Source organism: Rhinolophus sinicus, linkage group LG11 (genome assembly GCF_036562045.2).
Source record: "Rhinolophus sinicus isolate RSC01 linkage group LG11, ASM3656204v1, whole genome shotgun sequence".
Lineage (NCBI taxonomy): Eukaryota > Metazoa > Chordata > Mammalia > Chiroptera > Rhinolophidae > Rhinolophus > Rhinolophus sinicus.
The window spans coordinates 77,802,963-77,823,870 of record NC_133760.1 but is presented as its reverse complement, the minus strand read 5'-3'; the positions used below and the strand labels follow the sequence as shown (position 1 = coordinate 77,823,870).

At 37.0% G+C, this 20,908-nt stretch overlaps 1 protein-coding gene across 4 annotated transcripts in view; it reads left to right on the top strand.

The window, feature by feature from the left end:
* The window catches only part of MDFIC (MyoD family inhibitor domain containing), a 79,958-nt gene extending 59,595 nt beyond the window's left edge, over positions 1-20,363 (top strand). For all 4 annotated transcript variants that reach the window (XM_074315691.1, XM_019743224.2, XM_019743222.2 and 1 more), the window contains one exon: positions 17,832-20,363. In XM_074315691.1, coding sequence (XP_074171792.1) covers positions 17,832-18,079 — 248 coding nt within the window. In that variant the 3' untranslated portion in view covers positions 18,080-20,363. The remainder of the gene's footprint in view (positions 1-17,831) is intronic.
* The last annotated feature ends 545 nt before the right edge of the window (positions 20,364-20,908 follow it).

The following is a 20,908-nucleotide window of genomic DNA, read 5'->3' as shown; positions in this document are numbered from 1 at the left end:
TCTTCTTGTATGATAGCTGACAGCTTTGCAGGCCATGTTAAGGAAGAGGTAGACACCATCAGCTGTGTATGGATCCCACCTCTCGTTTTGGGTTTTGTAGCCAAGCTGTTTTAGGCCACTGCTCTAAGAATTTAAAGTAGCTTAGCATTCACTCAGGAGATGGGTGGGGAGGAAATAAAACAATGGAGATACAGATAGACTGGCCAAGAAACTTTGGGGTGTGGGGTGTCAGAGCAAAGAGACTATTTAGAAAACCAGCTTCAAAATAATAGACTAAATGAAAGAATCGAACAAATCTTCTGACCCTATTAATACAGCAAGGTCTTAATTTTTAATTTGTACAGTGATGAAACATTTAGGTGCTCTTTTTAGTAGGCCAAACAGCAATAGGTAGTAGAGTAGGGAGGCCTTCTAGGACGGATGTGTGGTGTCATCACCAAGAGCTGTGCCAAGGGCAGGCAGTGGTTCTATTTTTGGGACTGAGTGAGGGGTCCTGGTCTGGGGTAATGCTGCATAGAAGTGGAGCAGCAGTCAGATGTGCATCCTGAGCAGGACTGCCGTTCATTTCCTAGTTCCATTAGTTGGGGACATGAGTAGAAATGAGGAAAGCATGAGGACAGCTGAATGTAGTTTGGGTCTGATCATGAGTTGAGTTTTAGACCTGTTCAGTTTCAAATGATGGCACACAATCCAGGGGCATTCAGAAATACACACTGGAGCTTGAAAGAAGGAGTCAGAAGCAAGTGTACTACTTTGTTTTCTTAGAGGGGATATTTGAACCTGGATCTACATGAATTTTCCTAAGTAGAGATTTAAGAGAAAAGGTCAGATGGATGAGAACAGAGTGACTCAGGGATCACTGGAGGCCAGCCAGCTTGATGGGATGGGGAGGTGGGTTCAGCTTCAGTGCCTGGGAGATAATGCGTGGAAAGTTCAGACTTTTCTCCAGAGGTGATGTCAGGTAGAATAAGTCAGAGTGAGGCCCTGGCACTGACAAGATAACCTAGGGGAAAGGTCAGAGGGCAAAGAGAAGAGGAAGATTATCTGGCTGAGAGAAAAATAATAAGAAAGGTCACAGAAGAAACAAATGGGAAAGGGGATGTTATGGAAGCCAGGAAAGGGGTGTTTTAAGAAGAGGAGGGGAATTGCAACAGATGCTGCCCCCGATACTACTGACACCTTCCTTAGGATGAGTCCTGAAATGATTCTGTTGGACTTAACAATGTGGGTGTCATTTGGTGGTTTAATTAAGAGCCATTTTCATGGAGAAGCCAGACTGATACAGGCTGTGCAATGTGAGGAAACACGATAGCTCCAGAAAGACCAAAGCCCATGGTCAGGGAGGCTGTTTTGTGTTATTGTGTTTTAATATGGGAAAGGTTTGAGTATGTTCACATTTGGGTGGGAAGGATGCAAGAGGGAAAGTTAGAAGCTTTTAAGAAGGTTATAATGATACCTTCTAGACAAGCCGGCATAGCATTTCTATAGAGTTTAGATCTAGAGCTCAATACACTGAATTGTGTGACTGCACAGCTGTTATCACAGCAGCAGCACTGAGCAAGCACAGTGGCCTTTTCTGAATGGATAACCGAGGTGACTCCACGCTGCATGGGTGTGTGGTTCACTCATCTCAGAAGCCTTTGAGTAATTTCTACAGAATGACTTTGTATGGGGGACTGTAACGTTTAAAATGATTTGAAAGTCTCTCTCAAATCCTGCTCCTACCTCATTCCAGAGCAGTAATTGCATTTGAATGTATGGCGTTGACAGGGCAGACTTTTAGGATCCGGAGTTCCAAATCTTTGACCTTTTTCTTTTGGACCGTAAGTTGATGGAAGTTGAAAGCTTCTTTTACTTTAGGTTGTTAAGGGCCCTGATTGAATTTAATAATAGCTTTAACACATAATGTAGTATTAGAAAGGAAATAAAACATAAACAAGTAAACAAGCAGCGAGTGTTAGAAGAAAAGTGTAGGAAAGATGAGCAAGGAAACCATTGCATAATTCAAACAAATAGAAAACAGTAGCTTAATTCAAAAATGTATTTAAAATAATTCATGTTTTCTTGTGAAGTGAAAGGCCACATTAAAAGACTTGGAAAGGTTGAGACGTAACCTGTAATAAATTGAATTTTGATTAATTGTAGTAGTCTCTTACACAGTGATTCTGATCATTTTTGGTTCATGGGCTTCTTTGAGAATCCGACAAAAATGTTCCAGAACCATGGGAACAGAATCCTGCTCATCTTGTGCATTTCCTGGAGGTAATTGGACACTGGATACATTCACACATCTTATCCTAAAATCAAATGTGTAAGAACTGAACAGTGAATGGGGAGAGCAGGTAATGGGGTGCCTACTAAGCCAGGGTTTGGATTTTGATCCGAGTGAACTGGGAAGCCAGTGGTGGGTTTTGAGCAGATAACTAACATGATTTGACTTCCCACTTTTAAGTATCATCTGCCTTTTGTGCTAAGAGTGGATGACAAGTACACAAAGGCCAGAGAAAGGAAGCCTGCTGTGCGACTCCTGCAGCAAGTCAGAGGGAAGATGATGGGCTTGGGTGAGGGTGGTAGTGGGGAGATGTTGTGCATATGGATGTACTTTGAAGGCAGAGTAAGATTTGCTGAAGGATGAAATCTCAGTGTGAGAGAAAAATAGGGGATAAGTATGACCCCAGCTTCTTTGGTCTGAGCAGTTGAAAAGTATGGAGTTATCATTAATGGAGATTGGAAGTCTGTGGGAAGAACAGGTTTTGGTTCTGGGACAAAGATCAGGAGTTTGGATGTGAACATGTTGGATTTGAGATGCCTGTTATCTGTCCAAGTGATGATGTGAAATAGGTGTTTGTATAGTGGAGTCTGGAGTTCAGAGGAAAGGTGTGCAGCGTGACTCATTTTGTGAGTCATCAGAGTACAGAATGCTCAGTGGATGAGATCGCCATGTACTGGGGTCTCAACCCTTGCACCCTGGGTATTTGTAGTAAAACCTCCTGGGCTTTACTTTGAGAATGCAATGGAGTGGGGCCAAGGCATCAGCATCCTTTGGAAGTTCCCCATGTGATTCTTATATGCATGCAGGCCTAAGAACTGCCTGGGAAGGTAAAGTTAAGTATTCCACGAACTGAGCCCTGGACCACTCCAATACGGAGAGGTCAGAAAATGAAGAGGAACCATGAGAAAACTGAGGATGCATAACCCATAATGGGGAAGGAACCAATAAACGGGACATCTTAGAAACCAAGTGAAGAAAGTATTTCAAGATGGAGGGAATGATCATGTATCAAATGCAACTGAGAAGTTCAATAAGATGAATGAGAAGTGACTGTTGACATTGTCCTGTGAAGACCATTGGTAACTTTCATACTATTGGTGTTGTGATGGGGACAAAAGTCTGATTGAAGTGGGTTCTAGAGAGAATCAAAAGAGAAAATTTAAAGTATGCAAGTCTAGGCTACTCTGTTCCAGGAGTTTTTCTGGAGGAGACTAGTAAAAGGGCTGTGAGCTAAAGGGGAATGCGTTAGAAATGGGATTTTATTGGTTGAGTTTTGTTGGTAATGAGCTCGTGGAGGGGAGATGTTGGTGATGCAGGAGAAGGATATCCTTGAGCAGACAGAGGAGAGGAGATCTGTTACTAAGTACCCTATGTTGTCGTTACTGATCGATAACTATATCTATGTGTCTCATCATCCCTCTCAGTTTTAGATCCTTAGTAGAAAGCAGCCATGCTCTGAGACTATCTTTTCTAATGACTGCTTTTGTACAGTGCCATACTTATGAGGCACTTTCTGTTGAGTTAACTAGATCTTCCACATGACCAGGGGATTTGGTATCATAGATTTACAATTTTGGAAACCTTCCCTCTAAGAACATATGTTATCATTTGGAATGATGTGAAATATGCTAAAAGTTTCCATTCATTTTAGAAGGATTTAAAAAATTATTTCATAGTTACAATAATAGCACTAGACACTGCATAATACAGTAATTCTCAAAGGAGGAAGTTTTGGGGAAGAGATACAGAATATGCAGGATGTTTTGAGTCATCTGACAAATACTGGCTGATGACTCATGCGTCTCGTCGCATGTGAAGTGTATTCACAGGGAAAATAGTATCAGAGTATTGTTCACTAAATATAATTTTTGTCTTCAAATATTTGAAGTGACCACTTACACTAAAACTGTTTAAATGAGCACAATAAATCATTTTCTTTATATTTTGTATTTCACTTTAGCCTAAATGTTACCACTTTAGCTAAAGTGTTCTACCTTTAGAAAAAAAAAAATGGGTTCCATTTTTGAGGATAAAAGAATAGAAATATTTAAATCAGCAGATGAACTGTAGAAAAAACTGTTGTATAATCTATACCTTAATCCATGTCTCAATGCCCACGGACAATCTGGAGGAAAGAGAAAATTCAAAAGTTTAAGCCTAACTGGATTATATTCATGTTCCCTTGTTTTTAAAACTGTTTTGATAATACAGTATTTTATATTTTTTGGTTTTGGTGCCTTCATAAATTTCCTACTTTTTCCCCCGATGTTTTAGTACCACATTATTTCAATCCCTTCCTCTCTGTGCCTTCCACTGTTATGTATATACTGAAAAGATCTATTGTTTTGATGGCTAAATAGTCACTAAAATGTTTAACAATAGTGAATTATAATGTGGGAGGGGGATTTGAACATGGAACTTTTAAAAAAAGAAGATTCTGAAGGAACAGGGACCAAAGTCTAGGAATCTGTCTGTTTTGTGCACTAGTCAGAGAACCTTCCATCTTTGAAGCTCTAGCCTGCCAGCCCAGTTGGTACCCCAAAAAGTTTACCTTCTGTATGTCTGTCCATCTGTCTGTCTCCTCCCTCTCCCATCTCTCTTTTTTCCCTCCCTCCTTGCTCTCCTTTTCTTACTTCCTCTCCTTCCTGATTCATTTCAGTTAGAGATTCTGCCTGATTTCATTGACCAATTTATTACAATTTAGAATAACCTAAATGACAGTGACTCATGACATTTCAATAATAATGTTTTAATACTCTTTTCAGATATTAATAGTTTTTTTCTTAGCTTGTATGTTTGTGAGTCTGGGTACATAGCTTTAAAAAAATAGCTCCAAAAATTGCTGTCTAAGACCTGAGACTTTTTCAAAAATAATATTTTTTTTTCTAGATTGAATTAGATTCTCATGGTATTTGAGTTGATTTCTTTCAGAATACATAGTTGCTTCGCTATTTGGTTTTTTAAAATTATATTCTCAAATGACCCTGCCTGACTCCTAAAACTAGTTAAAGTAACATAGAAGTACTAGTTTCTCTTAGAAATGTTTCCACAAATATTAGTTTCTACATATAGTGTTAAACTAATACACTTTGAGGACCTTTTATAATTAATTTGTATAACTCTCAACTAGCATAGAATAAAATAAGGTAGAAGGGAGCTCAAGGTATAAAATCACCATATTTCTGAAAAACTCTCGCAAAATTTCTTTTTGTTTTTTTCTTTTTCGGTCATCCTAATAACATTTATTGAATCCTTTCCCTTTCTGATAAACACCAAGTATAGACAAATATGCTTCTGGGTTCCTTGTTCTATTGGACTATTTATTTATCCTACTTCCAGTATTACACTATTTTCAGTATTGTGCACTTTATAGAGAGTTTTAAGTGTTTAGTTTGGTTGGCATAGTGGTGTAGACGGCAGACCCTGAGACCAGCGAGTGGGGTCTGTATATCATCTCTGTCACCTTGTTACTGATGTGTGACCTTGGGAAGGTGAATGACCATCCTGTATTTAAGGATCTTTCTCAGTTCTTGTACTAAGAATCTCACATCGAAGAAAACTCAGTGCTGGGCGAATCATGAAGGTTGGTCACCCTAAACCTCACACAAATTATGTAATCTTTGTTTCTTCCTCTATGAAATGGTGGCAATCATATCTGCCCCCACAGGGGTGTGGGAAGGATTAAGTGAGAGAATCCATGGAAGGGGCTCTGAATAGCTCCTGGCTCATGATGCTAAGTGCTCAAAAAAGATTCATTTCCCCTCTTCCTCTCCCTTCCTTTCCTTTAAAATTGTCTTGACTATTCTTGAAACACGAGTATTTTATATGAACTTTAGAATCTTCTTCCTAAGTCCTGCAAAACACCCATGGGGACTTACACATTGATTTGGGAGAGAACTGACTTCCTCGGGACATCAAAGCTTCTCTTTATGAATATGGTCATTTCTTTCTTTATAGGTTTTCTTTAATGTTACTTAATATGTTTAAATAATTTTCTCTCTAAAGCTTTTGTACATCTTTGAAAGATATATTTAGGAACCCTAAATGCCTAACACACTTGTTGGTATCACTATTTTTAGTTTTAGACTTTAAGTTTTCTTTTTTATAATTAAATTTATTAGGGTGACCACGGTTAGTAAAATTATATAGGTTTCAAGTGCACATTTGAAAATTTCTTTATATAGAAGGTTTGAGCGCACCAGGAAGCTATTTAAAAGATTCACCTACGATCCTCCAGCTCAGGGGTTCTTAACTTTGGGAGGAGCCCGTGACTTTGATGAGGAAAAAAAAAAAATCAACTTAATTTCATTAACTTCTATGTTTTAAATGAAATTTAGCATTTTCCTCAATTTTAAATGTAAGCTGTATACTTCAGTTGTATTAGTTGTACCTGTGACTTTGTCACTGATCCTTCCAGATCATATTACAGTTATTGCAGAAATCATGAAATATCGTTGATGCTAATTGCTACTTTATCAGACCACCAGTAGATCTTACTATTAATGTGTTTAAAAAAGAAGCACATATTTATTCTACCTCCACTCTTAAAATTCTGATAGCTATTTCAACATAATTGGATTCCTTGGAAATTATTTTTATTTTATACATTTAAAAATATCTTATATGCATGTACACACACAAATAACAAACAAACAGGAATATCTGCTCTAGCCCTTTTGCATCCTTTGTAGTATAAATACTATCTTTTGTAATATACTTGTTTTATAATCTTTCATTTTTGTGTGTGGTTTTCATAATGCAGAGAACAGTTGTTTTTTTAATAGCTTTATTTTTTTTTGCTCATAAGAAATTGAAATAAGAATAAAGGACATATCTAAATGCCCACCTTAAAAAAAAAAAAAAAAACACAGTAAATAGTAAATTTCTAACTGTTGTTCTCATGTTTACGTCTTAATGACATACTTTTCCCAAGGCCTGGCTACAGAGGCATGCAGAAAATTAGCTTCATGGTTTTACATGCCACAATTTGGGTTATCTTAATTTAACTCTCCATAAATAAGTACAGGAGAAAACAGAAGAAATGTATCAAAAGTCAACAGACTGGTGAAACATTTGTTCCAGGGCTCTCAGGCAAATCTTCCGCAGTTATTTTATGAGATGGTTTCAAGCCCTTTTCTCAGCACAGGACCCAGTAATTTGTACTGGCTCCCCTACTTCTTATACTCTTTACTGAAGGGAAAATGGAAGGTGGTAGACATTCTCTCAAGTGGATATAGAAGGCAATTAGAAGAATAAAATTGAATAATTATAAAACAGTTTGCTCAGGGAAATTAATCATATTCCCTATTTTGAAAGGGAAGATATTCATACAAATAAATAGTAGTTGTCTCCTAGAAGATTGAGAAATCCAGGATTTGGGGGAAAATGTGAACATAATTGAAAGAAAAGAGCAAAATGGATTAATAAATTAGTTTCCAAAGACATATTAAGCTTGCGTAAATTTCTGCTCTAACTTCTCTTGGGAAATCAAACTGGAGGAACTGGACCTCTTGGGGAATAATATCCCTATAACATAACATAATTTAAAGTTGACACTAGAAGTTGAAGTTTATTTTTTTCCTAATAATTATGCTCAGTGAGGGATACAGAAATTGCATTTTGGAATGACAGAAGAGTAGTTATTTTAGAAAGAACTTTTCAACATCTATGGTAGATATCTCCTAGAAAATGTGTTCTGTGCAGTGACAGGAGAAGTAAAACAAAAAGAAATCTTTGCCTCAGGCCATACAAATGAAATTCATCAAGTCAACAGGTATTTATTGAGGGTTTGCCATGTGCCCAGACCTGGGTGCTAGATTCTGTAGACCAGTCCCATTTTATTTTTAACCTAGTGTCTTTGACAAGTTTTCTGTTATTTTTTTAAAGAATATACTCTTAGTCAGAAATAAGTATGAACATACTGGCTTTTGACCCCAATTGACCATTAAAAGTATCTATTTTTTATATGGATCTGCCCTCCCATACATCCTCTTCCTTATTCAGATATGGATCTCTTGATGAGTCTTGTAAGTTGCTTGAGACCCTGTCATTGTGGCATATCATTATGGCATACCTGCCTTTCAGAACCAAAAATCTGGATTGTTTGTCTTTTCACTGTCTGTCTACAGCGAGGAGCTGAGCACTGCTGAAGAATTCTTGATGTGCACAAAAGTCACTACACTCACCTGTGTGGTCTCGGGTCTCACCTGGATTCTCAGATTTGCTCATCAAAGCTTCAGCATCCCTAAATCATTCAACAAATCATTACTGGGTTTGCTGTGTGGCTGACACTCGTTGGGGTACTGGGATACAGCTGTGCACTGTGCAGAGAAGCAGACGTGCTCTTTCCTATTTTCCACATTGGCTATTTCATTTTTTTGCCACTATCTTTAAAACAAAGCTCTTCAAATTTGTAGTTTTTCTTCTTTCATTTCGCAGATTTCTTGAAAGGATACCTTCCTTCCTCATTTTCCAATCACTCTTCTTTTTATTTCCATCCCTATCACATCACTGAAATTTCTCCGGCTAAGCATGGTGTTTGGCACAATCTCCTTGAACTACTTTTCTTTCTTGCTTCCATGGCAGCCCCCTCTCCTGGAGTTTCTACTCCCTTGTTAAATCCTCAGTTTCCTCTTCCTACCCCTCCTCCTCAGTCTTTTCCTCAAATGCTCTTGTCCCATTTCATTCTCATGTCTTTGCGCTGGGTACATTCTCCCTGGGCAACATAATAGTTCACTCACTATAGGACTTTCGGCTCCCTCTCACTCCCTCGCCCCAACGTGTCTCCTGAGCTCCGGACCGGAGTCTCCAGCCACAGCCACATGTTGGAAACCTGCATTTGAGTATCCTCAGACCTACTATGTCTTACATTCAAAATGTTTTAAACCAAACTAGTTTCCTTACTATATTTATTCCTTGATAAATGGCTCCAGAAACCAGGGAGTCACACTTGACTCCCCATCACTGCCTCATCCAGTGTCTTATCAGCTCCTGTGAGTGCTACCTCCCTTACATTCATCGGAGTCATCCTGCCTGAGCCACTGACACCATATTGCCACTGATGCTGGCCTCCATCCTCATTTCTGAAATGGAAACTTGCAGGCTTTCTACCTGTTTTTCCCGGACCTCCAAATGTTGAGCTACTCTTATCTCAAAAACGATTGTATTCTTGCGTCTGCCTTTGCATAGCTTCCACACTGCCTGGGTCCTTTATCTAACACATGCTTCTGGGCTTAGCCAACTTGAAGTTACCTTGTATTCAACATTAACTGTTAACTTTTCATTGTGCTTTGGATGTTGGGTTAAGCCAAATAATGCTGTTCTTCCAGGCCAATGAAAGATCCTGAGCTAGACTTGAAAATCCATTGCTTATAGAAAGTAGATTATATCATCCTAGAGACTTAGTGCTAGAAATGAACTTGGAGATCGTTTCCCCCTTCTTTATATGCATGTGGACACGGAGCAACATGATGTGTTCAAGTCTAGTTCGCCAATTAATGACAGAGTCAAGTCTAGCAAATAGGTTTTGATTTTCTGGATCCTAATAAATAGGCTAATCCTTGGCTGTCTGTGCTGATCCTGAAGACGGCAGGGTGATCATCAATGGAAGCATCTTTGTTTATCTGCCCCCAATAATGGTATTTCCCTCTTGCTAGAAGCCTTACTGAAAGCAAACATACAAACAGCAACAAACCCCACAGGCACGTACAGGGTTTCTTTTGGGAATTCTGCACTTGCCCGCCTGAAATACCGGAGTGGGTGATGAGCTGTGACTCAGGAAAACCTCGGTTGGGGGTGGCCCTGATGAAGTGCCAAGGATTGGGAGACAGCCAGTAGGAGGGTTTTTATTTTTATCTTCTTTACCACAGTTTAAAGTAATATAGTTAGGCACAAAATTTTTATTGTACAAGAAAACCCAGTATATCTGTTTTTGTCAGTTTTAGAGCACATTCGTAGAGTTCCTTGGCTCTGGAATTGTTTGTATGCTAAATTAAGGTGGAGGTATTTATACCTTATAATTTCGATGTCATACTGTGCTATTCATTTGAGTCTTGTGATGGTGCCTTAAAAACTCAAATGGTGTTAATAGATAACATGGGTGGAGAGGGAGGGATGTGGAAACAGTAACGCCATGATTCAGAAATTAATTCCATAAGTCACGGAGTTTACCACTCGTGCCTGCTTAGAATATTGCTGTACCGTGTCATGTGGCTTGTTCCTTCATGTTGCCTGGAGTGTATGTGAGGCTGATGCCCGTTGGTCAGGGCCTGGGATGCCCGCTGGGCCTTCTCAAAGTGATGCTCCTCTGCGGGATGCCTGTACCTCCTGCTGGGGACGCTCCTGGGGACATGGCAGGACAGTCACGGCTCCACACAGCTCTCTGGACTCTTGCTAAGGAATGCTCAAGTGCCTGGAGAGTCATGCTGCCCCCAGCTCTGGAATGCCACCAGCTTCCTCTTAGGGTGTGTGTTTGTACCCAAGCTGCCATGGGGATCTCGTCTCACAGGTGGCCAGGCAACCCTGTGGTCTCTGTAATCGGTGAACATCAGTGACTCAGAGCATTCCATACGAGGAGTTCCGGTTCAAGTAATCAGCATAGGAAGAACCTGAACTCACCTTCTCCCACAAACACACCAAATCCTAGCTACATATGGAGCAGTTTCTTCTGAAAAACAAAACAAACAAACAAAAAAACCTAAAAACCAGCAGTGAATCCCACACATCAAGCAAATGAAATTAAAAAAAAAGAACTTATCAAAGCTGGTAGGAGAGGCTGAGACAGAGTCTCGCCATAAACCCCACCTGTGGTGCAACCACCCACAATTGAGAGGGAACTGAAAACCTGTAGCTTCTCCCTGAGGAGTGAAGAGTTTGAACCACATTGGGCACGTCAACTTTTAAGACCGGTACCAGAGAGGTAAGCCCCCAAAACCTCTAGCTTTGAAAACCATCGGGGCTCAGGTCCTTGAGATGCACAGGCAACGGTGACCTGAGAAATGGCTTGTACAAGGCTCGTGTGCTAGGACTCACCCAACCCCACCAGGGCCCAGCACAGAGGTGGCGACTGAGAGGCGCATGAGACTTTATATGAAAGAGGCTTATTTTCATCAGCCTGAGGGTCAGGCATCTAGTTTAACACTCATGTAAGGGCCTGCTGGGGTACTCTCTGGGAATGGAGGCTGGCAGTCACCATCTCTGTGCTCTCCCCTGCCCCTCTCTCTCTCCAGCTCACCAAGTCTAATCTTCTCCGGAGACCTAAAAGGGCAGGCACTAAATTTGTTCTCTTCTTCCGCCACCCTCCAGATTGCCAATATCTCCCAGAGACAAGTTTGCATATGTGTCTGGTACTCTGGGTTGCATGGCTGCTTACCAGGGCACCACTTGATCGCCTAGCTCTGGTGGGCTGCACAGCTTGAGTTCCTGGGTCCTATTGGACTATAACACCAGAGAGACTGTTTTTGACACCTATCACCCACCTGGCATTGCACAGATAGCAGTCTGAAACATACTTGCAGTGATTCTGTGAAAGAGACCCAAGTGCTTGACCTTCAGCTTGGGCAGGCGTCAGGTTTAGCACACATTTAGGGACCTGCTCGTATGCACTCTGGAGAACACAGACAGGTGGATGCCATCTTTGAGCTCGCCCTCTGCCTCACTCCAGGTCACCTGTATCTCCTGGAAAGGAAAATGTACACTCATGGTGCTCTGATTTTTGCAACTGCCACCAGAGGCACCTCTAGATTGTCTGTCCCTGGTAGCCAGTGGCACTTAGGCTTGTGGTTGTACCACAGGAGATAGATAGATATATATATTATATATATATATATATATATATATACACACACACACATATATATGTATAATCTATCTATCTATCTATCTATCTATCTATCTATCTATCTATCTATCTATCTATCTATGCAGACTTTAAAGGCTGTTAACTGAGGGTCTGGCTTCCAAAAAGTCTGAATATAGGTGTTGACTGAGTCTTCCCTTTGGGACAATGACAGATCTTGGCACACCCTTCAGATTGGGAGAGGTGGCTGTTTTATCTAACGCATAGAAGCCAACAGAGTTACGGAAAATAAAGTATATGTTCCAAAAGAAAGAACAAGATGAAACCTTTAAAAAGTCCTTAATTAAACAAAAATATGTGATTTACCTGATGAAGAGTTAAAAATAATGGTCATAAAGTTGTTCATCAAACTCAGGAAAAGAATGGATGAACACAGTGAGAACTTCAATAATGAGACAGAAATATAAGAGAGTATCGAATAGAAGTCACAGAGCTGAAGAATACAAAACTGAATTGAAAAATGCACTGGAGGAATTCAACAGCAGACACATGAAGCAGAAAAAAGGATCAGTGAACTAGTAGATCTAGGGCAGTGGTACTCACCCAATCAGAGGAGCTGAAAGAAAAAAGAATGAAAAAAAGTGAAGATAGCTTAAGGGACTTATGGGAAAACATCAAGTGGATCAACAGTGATTATAGGGGTTGTAGAAAGAGAAGAGAGAGAGAGAAGGGCAAGAAAATTCATCTGAAGAAATAATGGCTAAAAGCTTCCCTAATCTGGGGAAAGAAACAGATTATAGATTCAGGAAGCAGAGAATTCCAAATAAGATAAACCCAAAGAGACCCACACAAGACACATTATAATTAAAATGTCAAAAGTTAAAGACAAGGAGAGAATCTTCAAAATAGCAATAGTAAAACAGTTTGTTGCATACTAAAGAACCCCCATAAGACTGTGAGCACATTTTTTTTTTTTCAGCAGAAACAGAAGGGAATGGTATGATACTATATTCAAAGTGCTGAGGAAAAAAAAAAAAAAAAAAAAGCTTCCGCCCAAGGATACTCTATCTGGAAAAACTGGTCATTCAGAACAGCAAAAGGAATAATTGTCCAGACAAGCAATAGCTAAAGAAGTTTACCACCACTAAGCCAGCCTTACCAGAAATGTTAAAGGGACTTATTTAAGCCAAAAAGAAAGGGCACTAATTAGTAACAGGATAACATATGAAAGTATAAATCTTAGTGGTAAAGTAAATATATAGTAAAATTCAGAATAATCTAATGTTGTAAACATGGTGGATTAATCTAGTACGAACATTATACTAGATTTAGCTAGTATGAAGGTTAAAAGACAAAAGTAGTAAAAATAACTATAACTACAATAAGTAGTAAGGGACACAAGATAAAAAGATGTAAAATGTGACATCAAAAACATAAAAGGCAGGGAGAGTTAAAATGTAGAGTTTTAGAGTATACTAAAACTTAAGTTGTTATCAACTTAAAATAGACTGCTAGAAACACAAGTTGTTATGTGTAAGTCTTATGGTAACCACAAAGCAAAAACCTATAGTAGATACATGGAGATAAAGAGAGAGAAATCTAAACATACCACTGACACCATCAAGTCACACTGAATAGAGCAAGAGAAGAAGAAACAGAGGAAGTACAAAACAGCCAGAAAACAATCAATGAAATGGTAATAAGTACATACCAATCAATAAATATGTTAAATGTAAATGGACTAAATCTTCTGATTAAAAAACAGAGTGATTGAATAGAGTGGGGGGAAAAAGACCGATCTATATGCTGCTGCCTACAATAGACTCACTCAGTTGTAAGGACACACACAGATTGAATGTGAAGGGAAGGAAAAAGATATTTCATGCAAATAGAAACCAAAAAACAAACAAACAAAAACAGTTGGGATAGCTATACTTATATCAGACAAAATAGACTTTAAAACAAAACCTATAATAAGAGACAGAGAAGGTCATTACATAATCATAAAGGGGTCAATCCAATAAAATAATATAACATTTGTAAATATTTATGCATCCAACAGAGGAACACCTAAATAAATAAAGCAAATATTAACAGCCTTCAAGGGAGAAATAGACAACAATCCAATAATAATAGGGGATTTTAATACCTCACTTTAATTTATGGATAGAGTATCCAGACAAAAAATAAATTAGGAAACATTGGCTTTAAACATACAGATGGACTTACCAGATATATATAGAACATTCCATCCAAAAGCAATGTTAAAGGGATTTCTTTAAGCTGAAAAGAAACGGCACTAATTGGTAACAGGACAACATATGAAAGTATAAATCTTTTCACACATTCTTCTCAAGTGCACATGGAACATTTATTTAGGATAGATCATATGTCAGGCCACAAAACAAGTCTTAATAAATTTAAGAAGCTTGAAATTCATATCAAGCATCTGTTCTGACCACAGTGGTATGAAAACTAGAAATCAATTACAAAAACAAAACTGGAAAACTCACAAATATGTAGAAACTTAAAACCATGCTACTGAACAGTGGGTCAAAGAAGAAATAAAAAAAATACCTTGAGACAAATGAAATGGATATACAATATATCAAAATTTATGGGCTGTAGCAAAAGCAGTTCTACAAGGGAAGTGCATTGTGATATGCCCACTTAAGAAATAAGAAAAATCTCAAGTGAAAAAACCTAAATGCACAAACACGTCAGGAACTGAAAATAGAAGAACAAATTAAGCCCAAAGTTAGTAGAAGGGAGAAAAGAAAAAAAGAGCAAATGAAACTAAATGAAATAGAGACTAAATGGCAATAGAAAAGATCAGTGAAACTAAGAGCTGGTTTGTTGAAATGATAAACAAAATAAAAGAACCTTTAACTACACTGATGAAGAAAAAAAAGAGACTACTTTAAATTAGAAATGAAAGACAAGATGTTACAGCTGATACCACAGAAATGCAAAAAAGATCATAAGAGATTATTATGAACACTTACATGCCAACAAATTTGACAACCTAAATGAAATTGATAAATTTCTAGAAACAAGACTGAACCATGAAAAAATAGAAAATCTGAACAGATCAACTGCTAGTACAGAGATTGAATTAGTAATCAAAAACCCTACCCAAAAACAAAGTCAGGACAAGATTCGTTCACTGGTGAATTCTACCAGACATTTAAAGAATTAACAGGAATACTTCTCAAACTCTGCGAAAATATAGAAGAGGAGGATATACTTCCAAATTTTTTTTTACGAGGCCAGCATTACCCTGATACCAAAACTAGACAAGGATGCCACAAGACAAGAAAATTAGAGGCCAATATCCCTGATGAACATAGATGCAAAAATCTTCAACAAAATATTATCAAACCAAATTTAACAATACATGTAAAGGATCATACACCATGATCAAGTGGGATTTATTCCAGGGATACAAGGATGGTTCAGCATCCACTAATCCGTCAATGTGGTACACCACATTAACAAAATGAAGGCTAAACATCATATGGTCATCTTAACAGATGCAGAAAAAGCATTTGACAAAATTCAACATCCATTTGTGATGTAAAAACAAAACAAAAAAAAACACCCTCTAAACAGAGTGTGTATAGAGGGAACATATCTCGATATAATAAAGGCCATTTATGACAAACCCACAATTAATATCATACTCAGTGGTAAAAAGCTGAAAGCTTCTAAGACCAGGGAGTAGACAAGATGCCCACTCTTGCCACTTTTATTCAATATAATATTGGAAGTTCTAACCAGAGCAATTATTCAAGAAAAAGAAAAAGAAGGAAATCCAATTTAAAAGGAAGATGTAAAACTGTCACTATTTGCCGATGACATGATATTGTGTATAAAAAACCCAAAGGACTCCACCAAAAAAACAACACACACACACACACACACACACACACACACACACACTAATAAAACTAACAAATGAATTTGGTAAAGTTGCAGGATACGAAATCAGTAAATATACAAAAATATGTTGCATTTCTATACTCTAATAATGACATATCAGAAATAAAATTAAGAAAACAATCCCATTTACAGTTGCATCGAAAAGAATAAAATACCTAAAAATTACTTTAACCAAGGAATGAATGACCTATACTCTGAAAACTGTAAGACATTGATGAAAGAAATTAAAGATGGCACAAATAAATGGGTAGATATTTCATACTCATGGATAAGAATAATTAATATTGCTAAAATGTCCGTACTACCCAAAGCAATGTACAGGTTCAGTGCAATCCCTATAAAATTCCAATGGCATTTTTCACAGAAATAGAGTGAACAATCCTAAAATTTTTATGGAATCACAATAGGCCCCAAATAGCCAAAGCAATCTTGAGAAAGAATAGCAAAGCTGGAGGTATCACGCTCCCTGGTGTCAAACTATGTTATGAAGCTACAGTAATCAAAACAGCATGATCTTGGCATAAAAACAGACACAAAGATCAATGGAACTGAATAGAGAGACCCAAATAAACCCATGCATATATGATCAATTAATTTAAGACGGAGCCAAGAATACACAATGGGGAAAGGATAGTCACTTCAAGAAACAGCGTTGGGAAAATGGGATAGCAACATGAAAAAGAATGAAACTGGACCAGTCTTACTGCATACACAAAAATTATCTCAAAATAGATTAAAGACTTGAACATAAGACCTGAAACCATAAAACTTCCGGAAGAAAACATAGACAGTAAGCTCCTTGACACAGGATTGGTGATGATTTTTTGGATTTGACACCAAAATTAAAGGCAACAAAAGCAAAAATAAACAAGTGGGACTATATCATATTTAAAAAGCTTCTGCACAGCAAAGGAAACTGTCAATACAATGAAAAGGCAACGTACAGAATGGGAGAAAATATTTGTAAGTTATATAATCCGATAAAGGGTTAATATCCAAAATATATAAAGAACTTTATAACTCAATAGCAAAAACAAAAATAAAACAAACAGTCCAATTAAAAGATGGGCAGAGGATCTGAATAGACATTTACCCAAAGAGAACATACAGATGGCCAACAGGTATGTGAAAAGATGCTAAACATCACTGATCATAAGGGAAATGCAAATCAAAACCACAATGAGATATCACCTCACACCTGTCAGGATGGCTATTATGAAAAGACAAGAAATAACAAGTGTTCAGCAACGTGGAAGAAAGGGAACCCTTGTGCACAGTTTGCAGGAATGTAAATTGATGTAGCCACTATGGGAAACAGTATGGAGGTTCCTCGAAAAATTAAAAATACAACTACTTTATGATTTAGTAATTCTACTTCTGGGTATTTATCTGAAGGAAATGAAAACACTAACTCAAAGATATGTGCACCCCCCTGTTCATTGCAGCATTATTTACAATAACCAAGATATAGAACAAACCAAGTGCCATTTAAGATTTTTTATTAAAATTTAGCTAACATGCAATATTATATTAGTTTCAGGTGTACACCATAGTTATTCAACATTTATATACCTACAGAAGTGATCACCAGGATAAATCCAGCAACCATCTGACACCGCACCACGCTATCACGATACTATTGACTATTTTAACTTAAGTTTCTTTTTGAGCTTCCAACCCACAGAAGCCTTCTAGGACTGTATGTCCTTGGGCTCTGGAGTACTTATTTTGATCAACACATTGTTCAGTCTATTGATGATTTCTATATTTTGTGTTCCTTCTTTTTCTCACTCTGTGGTCTCTTCCTGATTGAAAATGAAGACTGCTGTGTGCACTGTATCCTGGCCTGCTTGTTCTGTGAATTCCTGACCCTCTGCAATATTGTCCTGGGACAAGCATCGTGTGGCCTCTGTGCCTCCGAGGCCTGCTGCTGTTGCTGTGGAGATGAAATGGGGGACGACTGTAACTGCCCTTGTGACATGGATTGTGGCATCATGGATGCCTGTTGTGAATCATCAGACTGTTTGGAAATCTGTATGGAATGCTGTGGGATTTGTTTTCCTTCATAAATATTTATATTTTGTTAGTGTTAAAACTGGAGAGTGTTTTAAAATATTTCTTTTAAGGAGGAAGAAAAGCACATGGTAAGAGTCTCATGAAGCAACCCAGTATTTGCACTGTTAACTCATTTTAAGTAATCTCTGAAAGCCTTTTTGCTCTAACCAAATCTCCATGGTTTAATATGTGAAATTTTACTACTTTTAAACTTAATAGGTTACAATGACTGAGGGACATTTTGACCAAATCAAAACAAAAAGAAAAAGAAAAACTAAATGTCTCCTCCTTTTTATACATATTTCTATTTTTTTAATCATTCTCAGGAGTTCCTTGCTCCAAATGTATTATTTCTCAGTGGGTGTTAAAAGCAAACAATTTATTTTTGATGTGTATCTATTAATGGTTAACAACAAACATTTTTTATTTTAAAATAAACTTTGGGAAACACACCCAAACAATAGTTGGGCCCCCGGTGTTGATTTCCATGCTCTGTTCTCCACTTTTTTCACTTGTTAACAGATATTGAGTGTGACCTGTATAGAATCTGCTGGCATGCAGAGATGGATGCCATCCAGTTCCCACCCAGAGGAGGACAGTTTAGCAGAGGAAAGAGACCTGTAAACAATGAACATTCCACAGGGTACACTGAAGTGAGGATTATGAGAGAGAGACACTCAAGAGGTATGGGGATACACAGAAAAGAACAGCTAATATCTCCTGGAATATTTAGCAGTCTTCAAGGAGAATGTGGTATTTGTGGAAGCCCCTTAGGATGAGTGATACACCTGCTGCTTGAATGAATTGTTTAAATTTAGGACGAAGTTTTAGGTGAACAGCCTTGAACTATGTGTGCACTTAAGCAATTAAGAAAAATGCCTTAAGTAAGTTTTTTCTTTAGTTGCAGGACTATAGTTTTAAAAATAAAATTTAACTAAAAATATGCATTTTCTTAAACAATTTAAAAGTAATGATTAAATTTTTGACAAAACAAAACATAATCCATATTAAAAGAACTATATTTTATAACAAATGTGGAATAATTTTGACAAATTGCATTTAAATTAAGAGATTTTTAATATTGAAATCCCAGTATTCTGATTTTGATTTATTCAGATTTTCTTTCTTTCTTTCTTCCTTCCTTCCTTCCTTCCTTCCTTATTTCTTTGTTTTTCTTCTTTTTTAAAATAATTTGATAGCTGTAAGTCTTTCTTGAGAGGGGTGGGGCGTATGTTAATTTATTTTGGTTTATTTCTTAACTGATGTTACATTTTATAAACACAGTTAATCTTCAGTGCAGACCATTCCTTCCAATGTAGTGGGAGTCTCGATCCACTAATGTGACCAATTTCAGTATTACAATTTTATGTTAAATTGGATTGATTGTTATTTTTAATTCTCCTGGTTAAATAACAAATTAATACTAAAAACAAATGCATATTTTTAGGAATCCTTTAGCCAACCTAGACTTTTAAACCTAAAGCATGGAAATGCCACCTATGGTTTTCCTTTGAGATGAAACCTAGTTTCTACTTATATCATTACTTAAAGGGCTTAAAAAAGAAAAAAAACAAACTCTTGAATCCCCCATTTAGTGCTATTTACACACACACGCCCCTTTAAATTTTCTGGTTTAAATAGAATTCTGGTAAACAGCTGTCTTTCTCTTCCTTGTCTAAAGAGCGTGTTTCATTTGTTACATCAAATATAAGAACATCTCTCTACTATTTCATAGTAACCAGATCTGAGTATTTACATATACCCAGAGTTAACTTAGGCTTATATATTAGGATATAACAGTGTCATCAATGTATTGACATATAAAGCCTTCTAATGACCTGGAATTGTTAAAATATTTCATTTTTTATCCTGAAGAATTTTTCAACTAAGTGGTTTGTCTAATATTTAAATATATTCTGCTACTATTTGAGATAAAAACATTAGCACTTTTGAAATGTTTCTCTGTAACAGAGAACATTATTAGCAGAATTTTTTGTTCATATTTATATTCATAGTTCTTTTCCTCTATTGTCTACTCCACAGTCATTCCATAAAGTACTGTGTATGTTTAGAAAAAATATGTATATGCAATTGTGAAAATAGTTTCAATATATTTTAGAATTTCTGTATGTAAAATGTTTTGTTGAATTATATGGCGATCGTGACTAAGTGCTATAGTTTACAGATAATAGAGTTGGTCTCTTTCTAAATGTGGAAACTGAATCTTAAGTATTTTTAAACTGGACCTGTATTATCCTGAATGCATTATTTTGAAATAAAAAAAAAATGACTTCTCTACTGTGCTGTAACATTTTCTAATTGATATATTATTTGACTGATATTTGAACAAATTCAACTATAATTTGAAAACCCGAAGCTTTTCTTTATCTTATTACTTCCCTTTCTGAAGACTTCCTAGTCTCCTTATGTAAATCACAGGACACACCCAACATGAACTATGAAACATTCAGATCAGTTTATACTGCAAATCACAATTGACATGATTTCAAAACATAGTGTTCTTTAAAAGATTCATAATAGGTCAAAATGCTAGTTTATACCTTTTTTTAGTAACTTGTTTTCATTTATTTGCTTTGGAATTATCTCCCAATTTATAAAAATGAAGGTACTTTTTTATTTTGCTTAGATTAAACATGAAAGATTTATGAAATTTGGTATTAGATTTAATGAATTTCACTCAAATGTAAATCATCAGAAGTATTTTCATCTAGGGTTTTGGTGGGCCTAATTTTTAAGTAGTAGGAAGTTTTTTTACAGTTAGTATTTAACTCCTCCAAAATCACTTTATTTAGAAGACTTTCTATTTAGAAATATAATAATTT